This window comes from Halyomorpha halys, unplaced genomic scaffold (genome assembly GCF_000696795.3).
Source record: "Halyomorpha halys isolate HHAL.00 unplaced genomic scaffold, Hhal_1.1 Scaffold215.1, whole genome shotgun sequence".
Classification (NCBI taxonomy): domain Eukaryota; kingdom Metazoa; phylum Arthropoda; class Insecta; order Hemiptera; family Pentatomidae; genus Halyomorpha; species Halyomorpha halys.
The window spans coordinates 400,584-402,703 of record NW_027107820.1 but is presented as its reverse complement, the minus strand read 5'-3'; the positions used below and the strand labels follow the sequence as shown (position 1 = coordinate 402,703).

At 30.0% G+C, this 2,120-nt stretch overlaps 1 protein-coding gene and 1 long non-coding RNA gene across 9 annotated transcripts in view; one reads left to right on the top strand and one right to left on the bottom strand.

Annotated features, from left to right (window-relative positions):
• LOC136795476 (uncharacterized) overlaps positions 1-2,120 on the top strand; it is a 39,636-nt gene that overhangs the window by 13,053 nt on the left and 24,463 nt on the right. The window contains exon 3 of one of the 6 annotated variants that reach the window (XR_010843099.1): positions 1,663-1,869. The exons of the other annotated variants lie outside the window; for them this stretch is intronic. This is a non-coding gene — a long non-coding RNA (uncharacterized lncRNA). Of the gene's footprint in view, positions 1-1,662; positions 1,870-2,120 lie in introns of those variants that run through there. 6 annotated transcript variants of the gene reach the window in all.
• Positions 341-2,120, bottom strand: part of LOC106679706 (probable cytochrome P450 305a1) — a 26,536-nt gene continuing 24,756 nt past the window's right edge. For 2 of the 3 annotated variants that reach the window (XM_014419011.2, XM_067046150.1), the window contains exons 8-9: positions 1,000-1,141; positions 341-855 (exon numbers count right to left, since the gene is read on the bottom strand). In XM_014419011.2, the coding sequence (XP_014274497.1) occupies positions 671-855; positions 1,000-1,141 (327 nt within the window). In that variant the 3' untranslated portion in view covers positions 341-670. Of the gene's footprint in view, positions 856-999; positions 1,142-2,120 lie in introns of those variants that run through there. The other variant, XR_010843096.1, reaches the window with a different exon arrangement.

Sequence of the window (2,120 nt, the reverse complement as noted above, 5' to 3'; positions counted from 1 at the left end):
TTTTTTTGTTATTAAAAGGTTTCTTTGTTTTCAATTTAATTTATGTATAATTTATGTCTTTTAAGTTAATTTACGAATAAATGTTTTGTCCGAGCCAGTGTTTATTTTTTTTAGTTAAGCTTTCCAACAAGGAGACTATGTCGATTTGAGGTGGCTTAACATTAATTTGATTTTTTTTAGTTAAGCTTTCCAACAAGGAGACTATGTCGATTTGAGGTGGCTTAACAGGCATAGAATGCTCTAACCAAAAAGTATTCATAGAAAATCTAGTGGGAAGTCTGTGCAAGGATGGTTATTTATATAGATAATTTGTCAATTGTAGATCAAAAGAAAACAATGCTTGCTTGGTACAGCTATATTTTTATTTTATTTACTTACATATCATTTCTTGCAAATGAAATTAAATAATCAATACTTGATTTGATGATAATAGGTTTTTCATTTTGAAAAAAAACTTAAGTCAAAATACAATGATAATTGGCTGGCTCCATCACGAGTTTTGAACATCATCAAACTGGTAGGCGTTTGCGCTTTATGGCTTTTTCGCTACCAAATCTGTACTTACCAAGTGTTCGCTAGTTTGATGAAAGTTAAAATCCGTTTTGAAACAAGCCTAATACTAATGTCAACATATATCATGTTGATTTTAACGTATGTGTATCAAGAGTTATTATTTGTGTCGTCTGGTTAGTTTAATGTAATACTCTGGAGCAGATGCAGTAATTCCTGGAACTTCCCTCAATGAAGGTGGGTCTTTTTCATTTACTGGCTGTAATTTAAAATTGTGAAGCACACCAGAAAATAATACGAACAAAGCCGTCCTAGCAAGAACTTCAGCAGGACAACGTCTTTTTCCTAAAATATCAAATTATACACTTCAAAAAGCTGAATTTTATAAATTAATAAATGGTTATAAAAGTGATCAAAATGATATTGATTGACCTATCAATAAACTTAAATGCCTATTTACAAGTCTATCATACATTCAATTTGTTTTACCTCTTCCAAAATTGTACATTGTTTGCTCTTGTTTAACGGTTCCTTCTTCATCTAAAAATCTTTCAGGTTTAAATGTACTCGGATCTTCCCAATGTTTTGAACTTTCGTGAATAGTCTTAATATTAAGAAATACAGTGGTGTCCTATTAACAAAAAAATGCATTAGTTGCAACAGCTGAATTTTGGAATGAGAATTCCAATAATAAAAAGGAAATGGAAAGAGTAGATAAAGATCCTAACGCCCCAATTTGTTATTTTCTTTTTTCCTATTCAGCTAGTAAGAGGAAGAGTTTCACAAGACCATCTTTGTTACCAGCAAGATGTCCCATTTCTCAAGGGCTGGGGAATATCTCATTAAAGAATCCTATTTTATACCACAATTTTTATCTTATTTTTTTTCGAACTAGAAAAGATTAAAAATAATTATTGATGACTTTGAAGATTGCAGGTCTATTAGCTAAAGGCTTGCAGAATCTAACCCGATAGTCTGATGAACCTTATGGGATGATTTTTTGATTACTTGAAAAACTATTTTTTTTTTGCATTGCCTTAATTTTTATGGTAGAGCTTGGATTTTAAATTTTATGGTAGAGCTGAAAAACTATCATTAGTTATTTGAAGAGCTCTCTCTAAGTTACAACTGAACTTTCTTTCTGCTTTTCAGGCATGGGCGTATGCAAGATTTCGCCAAGGGGAGCAGGCCTCAGCCTATTACACAAAAAAAAAATTTTACATAGTACGTTCTGAAATTTTGGTTAAAAGAAAGAGATGTAATTCCGCATTCCAAGAAATACCCGCATTATTTTATTTCTTCTTCATAAAATTCAATCATTACTTTTTCAATTTTTATTACCTATAATCACAATAAATTATTGAAAATGAAATTTGAAAATCAAGCATAAACTCAGCTGTGTCTATTTTTCCTTTTTTTCCCCATCGGTTATTCATTAAATTATTTAATATTATGTACTAAAACATTTTTTATCATTGTTAACACTGAGAACTGGTTATTTTTTTTAAATCAACAAGATTAATGGTCTTCCCTGGCATTTCAAAGCTATTGCTTTAAAAATAGCACCTAATTGATTTTTCGAATAAATTAGTTATTTTTTATATTTATAT